At 38.6% G+C, this 18,032-nt stretch overlaps 1 protein-coding gene across 1 annotated transcript; it reads right to left on the minus strand.

Moving 5' to 3' along the window:
* Positions 1-883: 883 nt before the first annotated feature.
* LOC123627338 (all-trans-retinol dehydrogenase [NAD(+)] ADH4-like) lies at positions 884-17,301 on the minus strand. The gene is made up of 9 exons (XM_045536861.1): positions 17,198-17,301; positions 15,417-15,518; positions 13,855-13,996; positions 12,351-12,438; positions 10,713-10,944; positions 7,190-7,450; positions 4,057-4,192; positions 3,429-3,567; positions 884-1,306 (listed from the first exon to the last, which is right to left on the minus strand). Exons 1-9 carry the CDS (start codon positions 17,291-17,293, stop codon positions 1,282-1,284), a joined length of 1,221 nt encoding a protein of 406 aa, XP_045392817.1. The 5' UTR covers positions 17,294-17,301; the 3' UTR covers positions 884-1,281.
* Between the last annotated feature and the right edge of the window lie 731 nt (positions 17,302-18,032).

Raw genomic sequence — 18,032 nt, forward strand, 5'->3', positions numbered from 1 at the left:
TCTGAAAGGGAGATGGGTCTCAAAGGGAACCTGGCAAGGATTCAAGGAAGCAAAAGAGAGGAGGGATGCGATGAGGAGAGAGAAGGGAACTGACACAGGGAATAGCACAAGGAAGGCCAACAACCTGTGGGGCCATCTTAGTCCCCACAGTGCTAACAAGGATTCACTGGCTTCCATTGCTAATGAAAGGGAATCTTAAATCAGCAGGAATATAATTTTCTACCTTGAGATATTACTGTCCTCCTTACCAGAGCTGAGATGTTTATCTCCTCACAGTTCAGTGCATGGTAGACCATTTTTAGAGAAAACTGGTAGGTTTCAGAAGTTACTCCAAGGTAAGAGCTAGCCTTTGCGACTCTGATCTAAATTATTATCTATCTTACCCTTTCAGACTGTCCATTGCAACATGTATAACAGTTTCAAAACTTCCATTTTGTACTTTGACTATAAACCTTATCTGTTAAATCTTGTAACTGTAAATATTTTTACTTACTATGTTACTTCATAAGCCCATTGATTTTTGTCACTTTTAGTTGACTATAGAAAACAGCATTATAGTGTCTAATGATAACAGATCATTAAACAGTAAAGCACTAAGCATTGTATGTTGTAATAATTATCCAAGATGAAAGGGCAGTTATTTTATACAGATAGAAATTTGAGAGTATAGATATTTTTTCTTTTTAAAACCTTCATTTACATAAATTCTGATATTTTATTACTTGTGATTATAGTTGATAATGAGGCTGAGAGAAAAGAAATTAACTAACGTTCAAAGGACATTGTTTAGGAGCTTATTTCAAGCAGAGTGGTTTGTCCCGTATTGGAACACAGAAATTATATAATAGCATTTTATATATAGATATATAAAACATATGTAGTCTTTTTTCCAGTTAAAATCTTTTTATTGTGGAAAATTTTCACCATAGTACAATGAGACTCCATATATTCATCACCCAACCTAAAAAATTATGAACATGTGCCAATCTAGTTTTATTTATTATCTCTCATTCCTCAGTTTCACCTTCCCAGAACTAGTTTTAAACAATTTCTAAACATCATATTCTATTCCTAAACACTTCAGTTATCATCATTATTTAACATAGAAAATAATTATATTTTGTGGGTACAAATTTTGTAATATTTAAACTTATTTTAAGTTGCAGTACTAACTGCAAATATTTGTTTAAATTCATAGTTTTCCTTGTTTCATAGTATCAGGTAATAGATTAACCAGATTCAGATCCAGTCGGATAGTATTCCAAATCGCTTCTGGCATCTTCATAAGATCAGGATTGTTCGGATGCTGTTAATCATAAAAAACATTAACAGATATAATTTTCATGATAAATTTAACTCAAGCCCATGAATAATTTTTAGTTTTTCATTTAAGGCTCTAGTCTTCCTTCATAGACACCACTTTGTTAAGCCTAGTTTGTTTTCTCTCGTCATCCTCTTCCACTCTTGGCATGAATACTGTTCTATACATAGTGCTAGTAAACCCGGGGGAAATGAGGACCCCTCACTCAACCCTGAGCAAGTCCTTCCTGCTCAATGGTGCTGTCCAGGAGAGCAGAGCACACCAAGTGGGGTGTGAGGTTTTAGTCTTGGAACAGTCACTGCTCTTGGTTCTCCTATAGCCAAGGGCAAAGTTGGGCATCAAAGGAGAGGGTGCTGGTTGTGCTGAGATGCTACTTTCTGAGAACCCAAATGCTCTTATTCCTGGATAACGGCAACACGTAGAAGCAAAGAGTAGTTAAGCCTCAAGGACAGAGAATGTCTTATCTCAGACATTACTGCAGGAGGTGTGAAATGTCTGGCATCAGCAGGGTGCCATGCAGAAATGTTTTCTTCACCCAGGAACTGGAAGCTACACCTGCCTTTGTGTGCTTTCCTCATCATGGGGCAGGGTCACTGCACCTCAACAGGCCAGTCGGTCACTGTGTCCCATCCCCTTCCCCTACTCCCTTGCTTCTATGCAGTTGGTCTGGGGGGAGGAGCTCCCCTCTCTTGTGCTTCCTGTATTCACACAGTGAGTCCATCTGGGAAGGCCCACACTCTGCCTTCCCCGTTGCTGCCTTTCCATCTGTGTGGGCAGTCAGGTGGTCTTTGCAGTGGACCAGAGAAGGAGTAGGAGGCCCCACTCAGGTGCCTACCCGTAGGCTGATGACCAGGGAAGCCTGCTTGGATGCTATTAGACGTGTCCACCTACTATTACTGCTAATGCAACAGTTTCTATGTGGCTGCCACTTAGCATTCCTTGTGGGTGTATTTCATGACTGAGAACTCTAAGGGAAAGGGGTCGTGGTAGAGGATATGAGTACAACTGTCTAAGGCCTCAAATTCCAGTACAACTTCTAACCTGAGGAATACACCTTACGGGGATATTGAGGTTGTGCAAAATATTGCAGGCCTTGTACATTAAATTTACATAGTGTAGCTTAAAAAATAATGCTTATCTTTTTCTTTTCCTTTTACTGAACTTCTTTCTGATGCATGGCAGCTAATATGTTTGGAAATTGAGGAGTTCATGTCAGTGGGAAGATTTTCTCAGGTTTGTTTCCTATAAATTAGCCTGGGTCCTCACACCAGGACCTATTTTCTTCTGTAACATTTATTCTCTGCTTTAAACTCCTGTCGTTTTCATTTTACTTTAGGTTTTCCCTCAACCCCGCCTCTTTTGTTATGTCTTCTCTTTGAATTTCCTCTTTGTCCTGTTTTTCTTCTATGTAACATTGTCCCTGGTGTTTCTGGTATTTGCTTCTATTGATTGCGGCTGTGCTTAAACATTTTACCTAAAATCACTGATCTTATTGTTACCAATTCCCCAACCCCTAGGGATCCCCCAGTTGGGGCATTTCTATAAATTAGTTCCTAGGATCCCTGGCAAGGGAATATAATGTAGCTACAATAGTGGATCAGAAGTGTCTTACTGGCGCCCCGTGACAAAGCCAGGGAATGAGAGAGTCGGGGCATCCTTTACCCAGTTCCTGCCACTCACTGCTCACATCTCTGGAGTTTTCCCCGATCTCTTTTCACGAGGGGGCTGGGGCGGGCACTGTGTGTCACAGTGCAGGCCGTGATGACCCCAGACTGAGGAGCACACTGTACCAGAAGGATCTAAAGTCATGGTGTATAGAAACCTCTCTTTCTAGGGAGCAGCCCTACCTAAGTCAGTTGTCTGTGAAAGGGGACATATGTGTCAATTTATACCACTGGTTTACGTTGTAACAGTGTATAGCAGTGCATGTTATTGAAATGGAAACTTTTCTTTTTTCCAGATGGTGACTATTTAATCTTTTAAGCATATACAGTATCTCTGATGTGGAAAGTATCAGAAAAAAACAAGCTGATTAGTTCTTAACGTCAAATAAAAATAGAATCATAAAAGGTTTCTAACCTGTTCCATTGTCTACTTGCTAATTTACCTTTTTCCTTGGTTCATTAGGTCGTATGCCTCATTGATTTTGTCTAAAGGCAGCGTATGGGTCACCAATGCATCCAGATCAAATTTCTTATTCTTGTAGTCAGTCGCCAGCTTTGGAATAGAATCTACACTTTTCCAACCTGTAATTTGGCCAAATTGCCAAATAAAAAAAGACATGGTGGTTGACGTGAAGAAGTAGTTTAGTCAGTGTTTGTTGGAGGAATGAAATTGATAGGTCAGATCTGCCTTCCTCCAAATAGGTTGAACTCCTTCCATCTTTAATTTTCTGTACTTATAGTTATTTTGAAAAATCTTTTTTATAAGAAAAATTCAAGATTACTTTCCGTTCTAGATAAGGAATTATCTCAATTAGGTCAAAGTTTACCTTTTGTTCGTCTATGTTGGTTTATTTAAATGCAAATTGCATTATAATTTGCAAATTGCAGTATCTTTCTATATAAACTCCATTTACTTTCAAACAATTAATAGAATAGTTTTTGTGTAGTCTTTATGTTCTAGGCACTCAATATTTAAACAAATTATTTTTCTTCCCGTTCAATAATCTTCACTCTAAGAATTTCAGCACTACTATGAAGAAAATTATAAACTATGAAGAAAAAAAAACTGACCACCAAAGAATGTTGAATTTATAGTACGGCCCATTATTAGTTCCTCTGGACAAATAGTCAACTCATTGTCATCAGCAGCTACTCCAATGAGAGTACATGTTCCCCAACCTATTGTTGTGCAGTCCAAAGCTGCTCTCTGGAAGACCAAACATGAAAGATTATATGAGTAAGTAGAACAGTAAAATATGCACTCCAGTATGAGTCAGTACAATGCTTTAGGAAAAATTTATCCAACTCTGCACGTAAGATAATGGGATTTAAGCTAATGACATCCTAGTACCATTGTAGATTGAGCCTTGAGGCTCCAGGGTTCCATTGGAGACAGAACGTTCAATACAGTTTTGAGCTCCATTAAAAAGATGTTGAAACGAAACAGAACATATTATTTTTCCCTATACAATACCATGGTTAGGTTGAATTTAGAATGTGTCTTATTGTACATGAGAAGCACATACATGGAGTTAGGAAAGATCTATAAAAGATATTATAAACTTTAATTAGCAAGCTTTTGATGACCTACCATGGACATATACTAAAATATTTGCAATTCTAGGAGCCTAGGCTGCAGGTACCAAAGTCAGTTCAAAAAGCAGGGCCTGAAGCTTTGAACACAGGGAGCAGTGCAGTAATAGCTAATGCTTATTGCGTGGTACCTGCCAGGCGCTGTTTGAGACAGTTTGCATACGTTACAGTGAAACTGTCCTGAGCACAGTGACTGAGGAACAGCGTCCTGTGGCATAGCTCTTCTTGTGTCTCCATTCTGGTCGGGGGACACCCCAGTCGGGTAAGAACCAAGGCGAAGAACCGGCACAAAGCCTACTTCTGGGAGCTTGAAGTACAGAATTTTACTCTTTATACCTTCGCTAGAGTAGGGTTTAGGAGCCAGGCTGAGTGAAGGTGTAAATAGAAAGCAATAGCATTGCCACGACTTTGTAGCTCTCAGTGATGAAATCAGAAGAACCCACAGGCAGATAATTCAGTTGATGAATTCTTTGGTCATTTCATTAAAAATAAAAGAAAAACAGCCCCCCCGCCCCAAAAAAAAAACTCTGCTTCCTGTCTTTGAGCAAATATACGTTAGGTGATTATTTACTGATTCTCTGGAGAATAAGGCTGGACACTCTAGCAAGCTACATTTCCATACGTTGCCTGTATGTTGCAGTTGGCTCTTTACCCTGCTTTTTTGAGAAGAGCCAGCGCTGGCTCCGTGGGCTTGCAACCTGTGCAGCGAGCTCAGGGGGTCCCTGCCAATATGTAGCCTGTCCTGAGTTGAGAAGAAATCTGAATGATACAAAATTGTAGTGTTCAGGAAAAAACTTCTTAATTTTGTGGTGTGTGGTGTTTTTTTTTTTAAATATAGCTAATTTCAAATATATAATTTGGAGATAATTTTACAGCCTGTTTATTGAGATCTGATGGGCAGAACTGGATTGTTTATAGGTCGCTAACCTCTCCCTGCTGTAAGATGGGAGCGAATGCCTTGCAGCTGTTAGAAATACCAGTCACCCGGTTTCATTCCCTCCTCTAAATCTGCCTTTTCTGGTTTTTTGGGGGGAGGGTTCACCTCTTATAAGGCACAGGTTTTTTAAAATGTTCATTTCTAAATTTTCTGTTAATTTTTGGCTGAGTTTCATGTAAAAGATATTAATAACAAAATATTAATAACAAAATAGGATAACACATTAATATTAATATTAGGTATGAAGTAGAATTCTTTAATACTTTAATATCACTTGTAATAGATTATTATATATGTATATATCTAATATATGCTATTAACAAATGTTTATCATATAAACATTCATTTATATGCTTACAAATTGCTATTAAATATCAAAATCAATCAATGTACATTTGTGTTTGCTAATTTTAATAAATATTTATGATATACCATTATATAAAATATATACTCTCTCTCTATATTTTGAGACAGGGTCTCACTCTGTCACCCTGGGTAGAGGGCAGTGGTGTCATCATAGCTCACTACAACCTCAAACTCCTGGGCTCAAGCGGTGTTCCTGCCTCAGCCTCCTGAGTAGCTGGGACTACAGGCACCTGCCACCATGCCTGGCTAAATTATCTATTTTTGGTAGACGCAGGGTCTTGCCCTTACTCAGGCTATATACACTATATTATTAATATATATCAAATATTAATAACACAATAACAAATGTATATAATGTATAAAATGGTTAAGCAGAACAGGTGTTTATTCCTATTTGTTTATGTTTTTTTTTTTTTTTTTTGAGACAGAGTGTCGCTTTGTTGCCCTGCCTAGAGTCAGTGCCCTGGCATCAGCCTAGCTCACAGCAACCTCAAACTCCTGGGCTTAAGTAATCCTTCTGCCTCAGCCTCCCAAGTAGCTGGGACTACAGGCATGCGCCACCATGCCCGGCTAATTTATTCTACATATATTTTAGCTGGCCAGATGATTTCTTTCTATTTTTAGTAGAGACGGGGTCTTGCTCTTGCTCAGGCTGGTCTCGAACTCCTGACCTGGAGCGATCCACCCGCCTCAGCCTCCCAGAGTGCTAGGATTACAGGCGTGAGCCACCGCGCCCGGCCTTTGTTTATGTATTGCAATTAGTTAATTAATTCCTTTATGTCTTTTTCTAAAGAATGCTGTAGCTCCGTTAATACGCCTGTCATTTTATTTGCTTAATGGTCAAAAGGAACATTTCTTCAGCTAATTAAAAATCAAGAAACCCCCAAAATAGTCTTTCAGAAATAAGGAATTGAAATTATCATGGAAAATAAGATGAGAAAATAGTATCTCCAGTCTAATAGTATGAGCTTTTTAAAGGGATCTTAAAGGAAAAAGGAACATTTGCAAATAAGCTTCAAATGCTGCTAGTGTGGCTGCCTATCTCATCAGAAGAGAAGAGTGAACTGCAGAGGTGATCCTGGCAGGGGGAGGGCCCTGTTGGGCCTTTTGGGCACTGAAGGAAACATAGCAAAGCCGAGGGAGCAGGAAATGATTTGTAGCTGCCAGTTCTGCTTCCTTGTTACTACTCTTTGAAAATACTAAGAAGGAGAGGTCACAGCTACTGTGAGGAACATAATCTATCCTCCCCTGGTGTTTAATAGCCAAATAATCAATTGAAAAGAAGATCCAAGGAAAAAATGTACATACCATGACTTCAGATCCACCTACACAAGCCAGGGAAAAGTCCACACCTCCTTGGGTCAATTCAACGATGACCTTCTGGATGGGTTTATTTTGGTCTCTAGGATTGAGGCAGTCCGTGGCTCCGAGGGCTTTGGCCTTTGGAAACTTCCCACTGTTGATGTCAACAGCTATGATTCTGGAAGCTCCTGCTATTTTACAACCCATGATGGCAGAAAGACCCACGGATCCCAGGCCAAAGACAGCACAAGTAGACCCAGGGGTGACCTGCAGGCAGGGAAATTATAAAGTAACTTTGAAAGCAGCTCCTCCAGTTTCTTTTCTTTTAAGGGGGAGGGGGAGGTGAGGGATTGAACATAGGAATGTAAGACAGTGTGTTATGCAACTCTGTGATGTGGTCAGTGGAGGAAATTTGGTGAAAGTGGACTTGTTACCATCTACATGTGGAGAATCATTTAATGCCCATTAAGATTATTTGACTGTCTGACCTTTGTTTACTTTCCAACTTCATCTCCATGACCTCCCCAGTGTAGCAGCCGCAACAAATGGTTGCACTTTTCTCTCCTGGTGGCTTAGCTCATGCTTTTCCCTTTGCCTGATGTTTTCACCTTATTTTCTTTAATTAAAATATAGACCTATATTCCTAGGCCTGACTTCAAGGACAATCTATGAAACTTGATTATTCAATTAGAAATCAGTGCCTCTCCTTTTGCTTTTCCTGTGTCGTTTCATTTATAATCTGCCTTGATTGATTGTGTGTGTTTCTTTAAAAGACTAAGTTTTGTGAAGGCGGAGACTTTTTATCTTCCACATTGTTATCAAGGAGCCTTTTCTATGTTGAGTCTATAAGAAATATTTGTCACATTGAATTAAATGGAAACGATATACAAGATGGTAAGAAACGATGCTCTAACTGGAATGTTATTCTACAGAGTCGTATAGTGGTAGAAATATACTACACAGAGAGATCCTTAATATTTTCTGATGAGGATGAGAAACTGTTAAGATTAAAGCATAAACAAAAGGAAAAGAGAAAATCTGCCCAAGAGAAGTGTTAATACATTCTAAATTGGAAACAAAATTATTAAGGAACACAGAGGATGCACATCTTTTACTTTAATTTATGCATATTATTAGTCACGCATACCCTGGCTTCTGCAACTCAGGGGAAATAAAATATATATATTGCAAATATTAAGGACATTGTTCCTATTATGGCCTATTTACTATAATATTGTGGCACATGTTTACTTTGTTTTCCAATATGTCTCTCCAGAGTCTGGGCTAAAAAGAGCCTGTGCATCTCTTTGGAATTAGAAATGTATTTTTCCCATTGCAGCAACACTGTAACTAGCAGCTAGATTCTCAGGCCAGCTCACAAGTGGGTAGACTGGAGTATTTTGCACAGCTTATTATATAACCAGAGCCCTGTGTGTCCAAGTGCCCTTGCTTGCAGCACTTACAGGGGGGATCATTATAAATTGCCCCCACAATTTGCAAATAGGGCTACACACAGTGGACGATTATCTACCTAACATCACTGTAGAGGACATTCTCACACTTCCATAGATCTCTGTGAAATGTGGGTTAATTGGCAGCAAAGGATACAAGGAAATTAGTAAGAAATAGGAGTTTTGGTGTTACAAGGATGTCCCCAATAATTATACAGAGTTGTTGCTTCACTTTTCTTCCCAGAAGCAAATGAAACTTTATTAAGCCTCTTGCCTTTTGGGCAGAATTACTGGTGTTTCACTTTCCTCAATTTCTTTTATCACATTAATTTCTCTGAGCATCTTATGAGGTGGTTTGGCACAGCGGTCCCCAAACTTTTTGGCACGAGGGACTGGTTTCATGGAAGACACTTTTTCCATGGCCAGTGGCTGGGGGCGGCAGGCGGAGCTCAGGTGGAGATACGGGCGATGGGGAGCGGCTATAACTACAGATGAAGCTTCACTTGCTCACCCGCTGCTGGCCTCTTGCTGTGCAGCCTGGTTCCTAACAGGCCACCAGCCCAGCACTGGTCTGCGCCCTGGGAGTAGGGGACTGTAGTTTTAGCAGGTAGGATCCCTTCCTCAACAGTAGGAAGAATAAGTCCTGGCAATTTAAGTTGGCTTTGACTAGATTTAAAAGCAAGCTGTACATTTCCAATTCTGGGTACATATCCCAAAGAGATGAGAGCTGCCCATCTATGTTCATTGCAGCATTATTCACAATGACCCAGATAGGGAATCAACCTCAGTGTCCATGAACAGGTGAATGGATAAAAAAGGTGGTATATATACGCAAAGGAATACTATTCAGCCTTAAGAAAGAAGGAAATCCTGGCATTTGTGACGTGTTTTAACCTGGAGAACATTATGGCAAGGGAAATAGGCCAGGCCCAGACAGACAGATACTGCGTGATCTCACTTTGTATGTGGAACCTAAAAAAGTCAACCTCACAGCAGCAGAGGATAGAATGGTGATTACCAGAGGCTCGAGGTGAGGGGTGGAAGGAGGGATGGAAAATAGGAAGACGTTTACCAAAGGATACAAAGTTTCAGTTAGACAGAAGGAATAATTTCTGGAAACCTATTGTACAGTATGGTGACCACAGTTAATAATGTATATCTGAAAATTGTTTAGAGTGGATTTTAAATGTCCTCACCTCAAAAAATGGTAAGTAGGTGAGGTGACAGATATGTTATTAGCTTGCCTAAGTCATTCCACAATGTGTACATCTATCTAAACATCATGTTCTATCCTGTAAATATATATAATTTTTATTAATTAAAATATACATGCATATATTTTTAAAGAAAGCTGTTGCAGAATCTCTAAAGTTAACATCCCTTGAAAGGACTGGAGCAGAACAAGTTGGACTGCGGGGAGGGAGTCCAGGAGCGGAGGCCCGAAGAGCGATACTTCTTCCCTGAGTCTCCAATGCGTCTAGTGTAGCAGAGAGGCTGTGACTGCCAGGGTCACATCCGCTCTTCACCCAGCCACCAGTCAGTCCCCTTTCTCTGACAGCTTTCAGATTACAGTGTGGTTTCCCAGACAGTTTTAATTTTTTTACTAATGAATGATTGAATGCACAGATACATTTTTAGGAGGAAATAATACGCTGGTAGCAAAGAGTAGTGTTTCCTTTTGCATGGCAGATAAAATTCTCAATGAAAAGTTACAACCTGGTATCTTGGCTACTCGATCAGCCTTTTGTTTTGGTGAGGCTGGCTTTGTTTCCTCGATGCTCAACAACTCCAGATAACCTGATAAAAAGGACTTTCTGGATTACAAAGCTGAGGACCAAGCCTCACCAAGATGTTTTAAGGGTTTCCTGTGCACCTGGCTTATGCATTCATTGGTATATGCCAGCTACTGGGCCAGATGTCTTATATATGTAATATGATTTAAATATCCCCATAAGTATTTGTAGTAGATATTATTCTAGAGCAGTTAAATGAGTTTAAAGGTAATTAACTCTAGTTCTTTTACATCACACTACCTCCTAGTAACTTTTGTTTGACACAACCTGTCCTTAACCGCTTACCTTGGCATTGTTGATTGCAGCCCCGTAGCCAGATGAAAACCCACATCCAAGCAGACAAACTCTCTCTAAATTTGCATCATCATCGATTTTGGCAACATTAATATCTGACACCACAGTATACTGAGAAAACCCACTGACTCCCAGGAAGTGGTAAAGTGGTTTTCCTTTGCAGGTAAACCGGCTGGTTTTGTCTGGCATTAGTTCTTGATGAGTAGCACGAGTTTCGTCTGTTCTAGAAAATTTAAAGAGAGATATAAAGAAGGAGAAAGTAAATGAAACACTGGCCACTTTCCTACAAAATATTTTGAGCATTATATATTTGTCATAACAATTTTATAAGATGGAAAAATTGAGAAAATGATTTAAGACTTTTCACATACATAGTCCGTTGGAAGTATTTTAATGATAATAACAACAAACAACAGTTTTTATTAAATGCTTTTCATGTACCAGAAACACTTTTAAGGGCTTTATATGTATTAACTCTTAAAAATTTTTATTATGGAAAATCCAAACATGTATAAAAGTAGAAGGAATAGCATGATGAACCCTCATGCACCATCTGCAAGCTCAGTAACTATTAACTCAAGGCCAATCTAGATTCATCTGTTACTCCTGCAGAATACCTACCCTGTCCCCTGCATTGGAATATTTTGAAGCAAATCCCAGCCATCACTATTTCATCTGTAAATATTTCATTAGCTATCTCTAAAACATTCTTTTAGTTTAATATATTGTTTTGGCCGATATATCTCTTAAAGGTCTTTTAATTTATGGATTCCTTCCTCCCCTCCCTTTTTTCCTTGCAATTTATTTGTTGAAGAAACTGAGTCATTTGTCTCGTAGATTTTTCCTCATTTCCTCATTCTGGATTTTGCTAATTACATTCTTGCAATCTGGTTTAACGTATTTATTTCTCCGTCCCTGTATTTTCTCTTAAATTAGTATTTTTTGATCTAAACACTTGATCTGATTTAGGTTTTACTTTTTTGTGGAAGGACATAATATCTGATTATCTCTCTTCATAATAGAGAATTTCTGTCTATTGTCTAAATCCAATAATTCATTAAAGGTTAGCAAAAAATTATATTCTTTGAATATCTACAACAATTGTGTAAAGAAGGCATTATTGCTGTCCCCATTTTAGAGATGAAAAATAGGGGCACAGTAATAGTTAAGAGTAGTGCAGTTTTAGTCTCTTAAATAACTACTTTTAATTAGCATTAAGGACAAAAGGATCTTTCCATATAGTCCCAGTTAAGTAAAAACAAGGCGATTGAGATTTTAGACTCTGGAGCCAGACTGCCTGGGTGTGAGGTTATTCTGCGTTAATACATATAGTTCAAGTTTAGCCATTTTCATTGCTGTATAATATTTCACTGAGTTATTACCTAGTACTATTTTAACCCATTGTCTTATTGGTGGAGATTCATGCTGTTTTTACTTGCTTTCTATCCTAAACAGTGTTGCAATGAGCATTCTAGCATGTGTGCATTTCCACCAATGTCTTGTACATAACTAGGCGTAGAACTGGTGGGTAGAATATTCGTACCTCTTCAACTCCATTTAGATATTGCAATGTGCTGCCCAAAATATTTGTATGAATTTATACTCTTACTAACAGTGTATAGAGCTTACCTGAGTTTTTCACAAATATTTGCGAGGGGACTCAGACAAAACTTGCATTTTCTACATTGAGGTGCATATAATGGAATTACTTTGTCACCTAGAAAGAAAGGGCATATATTCAATGGTGCCTAAGATATTCCTTATCCTTTCTACCTGATGAATCAGTAGAAAACACTATTTGTTTATAGTATGCATTTTATATTCAGCTGAAGGAATAGATGGCTATAGTGTTTCACTACCTTGCAAGATTGCAGATTCCTCTGAATATTGCATATGTTGTCTTTTTAAAAAAATTACTCTGCTGGTCAGTCAAAGAACAAATCTATATTGGTATCGTCAGACGTGGAGTCCTGTCTGAGACTCTGCTGTGATTACAACTCTCTGCATTATGACTATTGTTTATTACATTTCCAAACACCCTGTACAAAACAGAACATCCTTCTATAATAGAAGAGGTGAATGATGATAGGTCAGCTCGTAGGGAGTAAACTTTATATCACTGCCATGTGTCACTGTTTACATTGACTCTCAAATTCCACTTTTTCCCACTGTTTACTCAATTCCCATTTAATAATGGCTTATGTCCTTGGCTGACCAAGGTCTAATGATAATTCACATTGGATCAACATTTGGTATGGGCCAGGCACCATTCTAACCGCTTAAGTGTATTATCTCAATTCTCAGAACAACCCTCTGAAATGGGAACTATTATGATCTGCACTTTAGAAAACAGAAATCTGAGCTGAATCACAAGAAAGTGACATAACTGGCCAACATCACACAGCTAGTAAGTGGCAGAGTTGAGACTAAAGAGGGATTATGTTGCTCAGACTCCTTTATGAATGCCAAATTTGGGAAGCAATCTGTTCTTGTAATCTTTTTGGGGATGAAAAGATACTGTTAATAATATACCTCTAAGTCTGAAGCATTCTCACTTAAAGAGAAAACATTGATATGATTCATCCTGTCTGAAAAGTGAGGATCACACAGCCCATATTCCAGGATTTCGTGGATCTGTTGTACAACGTGGAGTCAATAATTTCAGCCATTGGTGTGCTTCATTTAGGTATTATTTTATTATAAAGTTCCGAAAAGACACCTAAGCTAACATTGGCATATGTATAATATTTCTCATTTAAGCTACCTAGAAGTCCTCATTCCTTATATAATATTAAAACAGTCTTCTATTTCATATAGAAGAAGTTAAGAAGTGTCATTCCTTTAACATGGAAGTTTCAGTTGAGGCTAACTTTGTAACTTTCTTCATGGGTCATTTTTCTCAGTACTATATGTAAATAAAGTGACCATATTTCCCAGATTTTATTAGACAGTTCTGATTTCAAATATTCTGCCACACTGTTAGACCATGATAGATTGTGTGTCTCATTTTAAGTTTGGAAAATATGGTCCCCTATGTAAATAGGGGTGAATTACAGCATGCAAAGCTCGGATTGTATCGAGAATTACCCCAAAATATCCTACATTTTCTTTTCATCAGAATAAAATAAAATACCTGGTTTGAAGTTGGTCACTCCTGGCCCAACACTCTCCACGATTCCTGCACTCTCATGGCCCAGGATCACTGGGAGGGGAGCGTCCTTAAACGCCGGGTCGATGGTGAGGGCGTCAGTATGGCACAGGGCAGTGGCGACAATCTACAAAAAGCAACAGCAGACTTGAGTGTTGTTTCTGCAGTTATGTTATTGGGTTGAAGGTTTCCTACAATTTTAGACCTGATGTCATTCTGAAACCTTACAACACTCCCAGAACTCAATAAAAGAATTGCAATTTGGAAAAACTATATAGGTTAGATTCTTTTCCTTTTATAATTCATAATGCACCCTTTGTTTTCTTACCTTTCATTGTTGTCAGAAAATCATAAAAAAGAGGTAGGATTGGCAATTATTGTTTCCAGGAAAGAAAAAATTCAAAGGTAATAGGAAAAAGTTAAAGTCTATTAGGCAGAGGAAGTGGATGGAACACAGGCTCCTAGGGCTTGTTCAAATTTTGTTGAAATGAAATTGGGGTAATATACCTCTTAGAATTAAAAAAGAGATATCAAATAAAGAGTGATCTAAATTAGTGACCAATGTATCCCTATACTGTTCTTTTTCAAGATTCTGCTCATGAGGACGTGCCACTCATTCTCATGCACAAATGCTTAGTGTGATGGTCCCGAGGAACAATATCAGCCTGGCCAACTCTGGGAAAAGTGGGGAAATTGTCCAAACTTGCCATCGGCGACATTGCTCTGTCCGATACAGTGTCTCCTCCTGATCAACCCCTCCTGTCCCTTCCTCTGGCAGCCAGGACACTCACGCTGCCCAGGGCAGCATGTCCACATTTCCCTCTCTCTCGTTTCCGACCAAATTCTCTCTCTTCCTTTTAATAACACTTTCCAGTAACTGGCAATTGGAAACAAAATGAAAAGCTACACGCCTGTAATCCTAGCTCTGGGAGGCCTAGGTGGGTGGATCGCTCGAGGTCAGGAGTTCGAGACCAGCCTGAGCAAGAGTGAGACCCCGTCTCTACTAAAAATAGAAAGAAATTATCTGGCCAACTAAAAATATATATACAAAAAAATTAGCCGGGCATGGTGGCTCATGCCTGTAGTCCCAGCTACTCGGGAGGCTGAGGCAGTAGGATCGCTTAAGCCCAGGAGTCTGAGGTTGCTGTGAGCTAGGCTGATGCCAGGGCACTCACTCTAGCCTGGGCAACAAAGTGAGACTCTGTCTCAAAAAAAAAAAACAAACAAAAAACAAAAAAAAAAAAAAACAAAATGAAAACCTAAGTAATTCTAATCCAAAGTGAATTCCTTTGTCTGGTTTTTAGGGTAAATGATTAATATTGAGATATTTCAGTGAAATTTTAAGCCCATGATTGAAAATTACCAAAATAATTAATAATTTCTTCCTTTTTGGGATGATGCCCGTTTTTATCTGAGCCTAAAAATGCAGCTCTTCTATACTGGAAAGTCCAGGGTCTCTCAGAGGTACCACGTAGGACTGACCTGACAGAAACCAAGTTCACAGGCCGGGCCCCCTCTCTCCCTGCAGGAGGGAAGTCCCCGCTCACCTGAATGCGAACCTCGTGAGCCTTGGGGGGAGCCACCTCCACCTCTTCAATGCAAAGGGGCTTGCCTGCTTCCCAGGCCACCGCTGCCTTGCATCTTATCACCTGAAAGAGAAAAAGAAAGGAAGGAAAGAAAGAAAAAAAGAAGAGAAAGAAAGAAAGAATTGGTGTGGAGGAGGGAGGGGGAAAGAGAAGATATTGTGTAAAAAATTAGAATATATTGATACCATAATTTCATGACAAAGAATTAAGGCATTTGTGGCTGTTTTTTAAACATAATTATATTATTTTAAAGATAAAGGATCTTAATTGAAAATGAGAAGTTAAATTCTACATTATAGTCATTGCACTTTTTACTTTTTTTTTTTTTTTTTTTGAGACAGAGTCTCGCTCTGTTTCCCAGTGGGGCCGTCACAGTTGACAGCAACCTCAAACTCCTAGGTTCAGGGGATTCTGTCTCCTCAGGCTCCTGAGCAGCTGGGACTGCAGGCGCGCCCCTCTATGCCCAGAAAATGTTTCTATGTTTTTGTAGAGAGTGGGTCTCGCTCTTGCTCAGGCTGGTCTTGAACTCCTGGCCTCAAGCAATCCTCCTGCCTCGGCCTCCCAGAGTGCTAGGACGATGGGCATGAGCCACTGTGCCTGGCCTACACTTTTTATTTTTGAGAAGAACAAGGGTATTAAAGTTTACCTTAAGGGCCAATAAGCTTCTGTTGACCGAGATGTTTGGAATCAGCTCTGCAGTACCTGAGTCGGGTAATTGCTAAAGAATACATGTGTTTTACATGTTTGCTACTCAAAGTGTGGTCCTCAAACTGGCAGTTATTCACATCACCTGAGAGCTCCCTGTCCCAAATGCACTACACCAAAATCTGCATCTGAACAAGATCCCCAGGCGATTCACTCAAAGTGTGAGGAGTGAGACTACATAATTACTAAATTTATTAGTAGAATATAAATTAAATAAAAATTTAGTTTCTTTGCAAGAATTTGGGTAAAAATACATGAAAAAAAATTAAGCACTTAAGATTCTATAATCCCTAGATTAGTATATTTTCTTGCTTAAATTTATATTTTTTAATTTCAAATATACATAACATTGAAAGAAAGTAGAAAGAAACAAATTAATAATCTTCCATTCTAATGATACCATTTTTAATTTTGGTAGGATTTTCTCCAAGTCTTTGACCCCATGAATACATATTTTACATTTGTTGTTAAGTAATTTTGAAGTATGTTTTTAAATATCATTGACCTTATTACAAATGAAATATATATTAGTTACAGGAAGTTTCAAAATGCGAAAACCTCTCAAGGGTTGTAAGGAAAAAAACAAATAAAATTCATCTGTAGTTTTATCATCACTTTATCGTTTTCATGCAAATCCTGTGAGTATCCACATATAAGATCCTATTGTATGTCATGTTTTGTAATGTTTTTTTTACTTATTAATATACTATGAAAAACTTTCATATTCATCTCCAACATTATTTCTAACAAATGCACATTCTATGTTATGGTTATATCATAGTTACTTAAATCACTTTTTTGCCATTTAAATATTTAATTGAACACCCTTGTAGTAAGCATTTCAGCAAATCCACAGTTATTTCCTTAGGATGAATTCCTAAGGAATAGGAATAGCAGACCTATAGGTCCAGTCATACCCTTTTGATCAACCTTAAATTGCTGCTTTCAGAGAGTGATCCTCAAAGGAAGCTGCTTCTATCAAACAGTCAAAGACACAAACAGCATGAACTGAACAAAGACACAGCTCATCCACTTACTTTGCCCTTGCTGCCCATTTTCCTCTGGGAAACTTGCGCAGAAGCCTCCCCTTGTACCCAGGGTGCTCCTCGTCCTGTCCTGAGCTGTCTTTGCATAAATACTGTTCCCGCTGTATTATTCTCCAATCACTTTCTCCTTTCCTGTTGCTACCAGGTCATTTGTGCTATCAGGTTTCAGCAACAAACCCCTTTGCTCCCAGCCAGCTCCAGGATTTTTTTATTCTTTTTTTTCTTTTATTGCAAAACATAAAATAATAAAGTACATTAAACATATAAGGATGGGTTAATAAATAATTATAAAGGCACTGCCATTGCCCCGGAATCCACCCTTTTAATCTTATCCGTCTTTCTTCTTCATAACCTTCATAATCATATCCTTGCGTATTTTATGGGTTTACTACCTAATTATGCTTCTTTATCCAATAGTTTAGGTTTCTCTATTAAAAGCTTTATACAAATGGAATCTCCATAGTGTATGTATTCTTTCATGTCTATTTTCCTCCTCTGCACTCATGTTTGTGACATTCATTCACATTACCTGTAGCTGTAGCTTGTTTATTTTCATTACCCTAGAATATTCTATTGTATGAATTGGCCATCATTAATACATTCATTTTCATTTCTGCTTTTGATTCTGCCTATAATGAATCAGTGGTTGCATAACAATTCTTTTCATGTATCTGGTTCCACGGGTGCTTGAGTCCCCTTAGGGAAAATTCAGGACTGATATTTAGCTAGTACATATTATTAAGTTGATGCCAACTATCAAAATAATGAAATTAGGCCGGGCGAGGTGGCTCATGCCTGTAATCCTAGCCCTCTGGGAGGCCGAGGC

The sequence above is a fragment of the Lemur catta genome, chromosome 24 (assembly GCF_020740605.2).
Source record: "Lemur catta isolate mLemCat1 chromosome 24, mLemCat1.pri, whole genome shotgun sequence".
Classification (NCBI taxonomy): domain Eukaryota; kingdom Metazoa; phylum Chordata; class Mammalia; order Primates; family Lemuridae; genus Lemur; species Lemur catta.

Bases quoted from the DNA above. Each gene is read 5' to 3' on its own strand.
- LOC123627338 (XM_045536861.1), bottom strand. From the start codon at position 17,293: ATGCAAAGACAGCTCAGGACAGGACGAGGAGCACCCTGGGTACAAGGG. The intron at 13,997-15,416 runs GTGAGCGGGGAC...TGCTTTTTGTAG, and splicing joins CTCACGAGGTTCGCATTCAG to ATTGTCGCCACTGCCCTGTG. The intron at 1,307-3,428 runs GTAAATTAGCAA...TATGATTAACAG, and splicing joins CTAATGAACCAAGGAAAAAG to CATCCGAACAATCCTGATCT.